Source organism: Ornithodoros turicata, chromosome 10 (genome assembly GCF_037126465.1).
Source record: "Ornithodoros turicata isolate Travis chromosome 10, ASM3712646v1, whole genome shotgun sequence".
Taxonomy (NCBI): Eukaryota; Metazoa; Arthropoda; class Arachnida; order Ixodida; family Argasidae; genus Ornithodoros; species Ornithodoros turicata.
This window is the reverse complement of record NC_088210.1, coordinates 4454111-4457363: the sequence shown is the minus strand read 5'-3', so window position 1 is coordinate 4457363 and position 3253 is coordinate 4454111. Positions and strand designations below refer to the sequence as shown.

The following is a 3253-nucleotide window of genomic DNA, read 5'->3' as shown; positions in this document are numbered from 1 at the left end:
ACTTTTAGTAGTAAAAGGGGGTATCGAGGGAGGCCAGATGTCAGTACGTTCCATAGGTGTCTGGTTCGAACCCCACAGCGTCCGGGACACCGTCGCGTGTGCGGAGGGCGCAGCGCGTGTGCGGAGGGCGCAGCGCGTGTGCGGAGGGCGCAGCGCGTGTGCGGAGGGTTGTCCGCGCGCTTATAACATGCAGAGACATGCAAAGAAGGGTCATACACAAAAAAGTACGAGTGAAAATATATTTATTAATGCCAATCAAGTTGCCAATTGTAAAGCCAATTGTGCTGGGAATTGTGCCAATTGTGATGCCAATCAGGTGAAGGAGAAAAACCCAGCCGAAAAACCTTCACGACCTGTAACAGAAGAAACACAATACACATAATAAAGAATATACTTACTCATTACCAATTTCACAGCTTCCATATGGGTATGACTCAATGGCGTTAAAGAGGTATCTCTTATCATCATATGGCATGAGTGCAAGCTTAGTCGTTTCCATTGTATACATACATTGGCTGTCACGTTTTTTTCAAATTTGGGAGACAAAGATCGGGTGCTACTTACACATGAGAATTCAGGGAGAAATGGGGTGGTATGATGTACGTTTTGATATGTCACCGGGGGATTTTCAGGTGAATTGAAAGGCATATAGAATAACCACTGCTGTGACACTGGGATGGTGAATGACTGCAGTATTCAAACACGTGCGAAATACGTCTCTTTGCTAATATTATGATTCACTTTTCCTGGTGGTTGACAGAAAACGACAAGTTGAAGGACCACCAGGATTTTGGTTATTTTAAGGTGTGACCGAATTCTTTGAAATTTGTTTGGGGGGACTATCATGGAAAATTGGGTTTAACCCGAAAACGAAGAATGCTAAGCATCAGCAAGCATCTCACACTGCAATTTAAGAAATTTGCTGAGCTATGCGCAGCAATGCTCTGAAAAGAAGTGTTCGACATACGTTTTAGTGCTCCAACCTTCCTGGGCGTCAAAGCACGTTTGGCTTTGATGCCTTGTTTCAAGTACCGTTGACAGGGCTTCCCGGTGACACTACGCCCCCGAAGCTCCTCCGGTGCCCAAAGCGAACGTGCAATTTCCCGCACAAATATCGAATCTGTGCTGCTCAGCATGGCCATGTCTAGCTTGTCCTGTGGTATGTATACACCGTCACCAAGATCGGCCTGAAATGCAATTGCACAGTATATAATACTTAGTGCATCACAGTAAACAATTAAAAAATGTCAAACAGCATTCCCCATGCATGCTTCCAAGTCACTAAAGTTTAGTTCCAGACATTGGAGACACAATGATTGTCTCACATACAATTACTGAGATCAGCGCACTAGGTTTTAGGTATAAAGGATGATACCTCTCCATGAGTATCAGAGTATGTGTGAGGACTCAAGGGTTTCTGGTAACTGCTTCACACTCTAATTCAGTGAAGTTTCTTCCGTTACGGAAGATAACTGGATATAACTAGATTACAACAGTACTGCGTGCAGATTTTCACAGCGATATACACCTGGGAGGGTGACCGAGCACTCCTCAATGCCACAGTGCAAGCCAGTGAATTATAAAGAAGGGAGAAAAAGCCATCGAAAAAAATAAGTAAATGATGCTAGACGTGTTTGAAATTCAAACTTACAGATTAAAATGGCTTCTATGGCTGCACGTAGAGAAACAGATACTCATTGAACGATGCGACAGCACCAGAGGACACGTGTTTCGCCGTGTTTGCGGCTCGTCGGCCCTGGGTAGCTGCGCATCGTTCGGAATTGGCAAACCAGGGGTCACTCAGCGAGCGATATACACCTGGGAGGGTGACCGAGCACTCCTCAATGCCACAGTGCAAGCCAGTGAATTATAAGGAAGGGAGAAAAAGCCATCGAAAAAAATAAGTAAATGATGCTAGACGTGTTTGAAATTCAAACTTACAGATTAAAATGGCTTCTATGGCTGCACGTAGAGAAACAGATACTCATTGAACGATGCGACAGCACCAGAGGACACGTGTTTCGCCGTGTTTGCGGCTCGTCGGCCCTGGGTAGCTGCGCATCGTTCGGAATTGGCAAACCAGGGGTAGTAAGGTGTAGTTCAGAATGGTGAACCTCGGTACCACGTCCTCGAACGGCACCGTCCCTCCTTTTTGCGACGGCGGCAGCGCTCGTGGCTGTGCCACCAACTGCGGCTCACCTTGTCGCTCGGTCGGTGGGGCGTGCTGCACTTGTACTGCACGCTGCAGGGTAGGAGCAGTTGATGATATGGCCTGGTAATGATGATGGGGTTGTGTGGGCGGTGCAGTCGTGTGCGCCTGCAGCGGGAGCTGTGGAGCGTCCCTGAAAACGTACAAATAAATAAATAACAATAGTTTATTTTACCAACGACTTGGCAGGAGGCCCAGGCTAAAAGCTGTTATGAAAGCAGCTTCATGGGGCCCTTTAATCTGACATACTCGCTTTATGAGCGTTTTTCTCGGGAACCGTTCCGCTGGCACGTAAATCCCTCTCATTAATACTGCAATCCCTTTATCGGACAATGAGCAAGATTTCAGTCACAAGTACGGTCAAACAGTCATTATCTTCCGGCTATTATAACCGCGTCACACGACACTCAGAGTAGCCCCCCCGGGAGAGGCTATGTCGTACCTCGCTCAAAGGGTGAAACGTGTTAAAGAAGGACATCAAGGTTTGGGATGTCCCCTGAAACCGCTGAATTATACTGATGTCACTTTTCAAACCACCGAAGTGCTCTAAAAGGCGGCGACCAGATGTCCAGTCTTTATCACTTACAGCTTCTTCGATAGATTTTGAAGCGCTGTTCCCCGAGCATCAGTGTCGATCAGCAGTGTTTGATCTTCCACGAGCCATGTCGTACCATTCACGTGTCCGTACCACACCGCGCAGGCGTGGCGTTTCTACTTTCTTTCTTGGAGTATGTACGAATAAATAAATTAATCGTGAATTAAACTTGTCTCTAGTCCAGCATGATTTCTTCTCTATCTTCCTAACTGAGCTCATGCTGGAGCGAAACTACTTCTTCAATTTCTCCCAAAAACTTCTAGAAGGTTAAAATTTGCGGGAATTTTTCACCTCTCTCCCCAAGAGCTTCCTGTAGGTGCGCACTAGCACCATGCAAATATTCAATTTTTTCTAATACTAGGGCAAATAATTTTACATTTAACTCAATTTGATTCAAACTAGTTAACTTCCTTGAGAGCAACAACTTCTTCCCCTATCAGCACGGCTTT

The 3253-nt window shown here is 46.0% G+C and overlaps 1 protein-coding gene across 1 annotated transcript; it reads right to left on the bottom strand.

The window, feature by feature from the left end:
* Positions 1–225: 225 nt before the first annotated feature.
* Positions 226–2922, bottom strand: LOC135371272 (uncharacterized). The gene is made up of 4 exons (XM_064605368.1): positions 2796–2922; positions 2200–2342; positions 968–1187; positions 226–353 (listed from the first exon to the last, which is right to left on the bottom strand). The coding sequence occupies exons 1-4, from the start codon at positions 2833–2835 to the stop codon at positions 313–315; spliced, it is 444 nt and encodes a 147-aa protein (XP_064461438.1). The 5' UTR covers positions 2836–2922; the 3' UTR covers positions 226–312.
* Between the last annotated feature and the right edge of the window lie 331 nt (positions 2923–3253).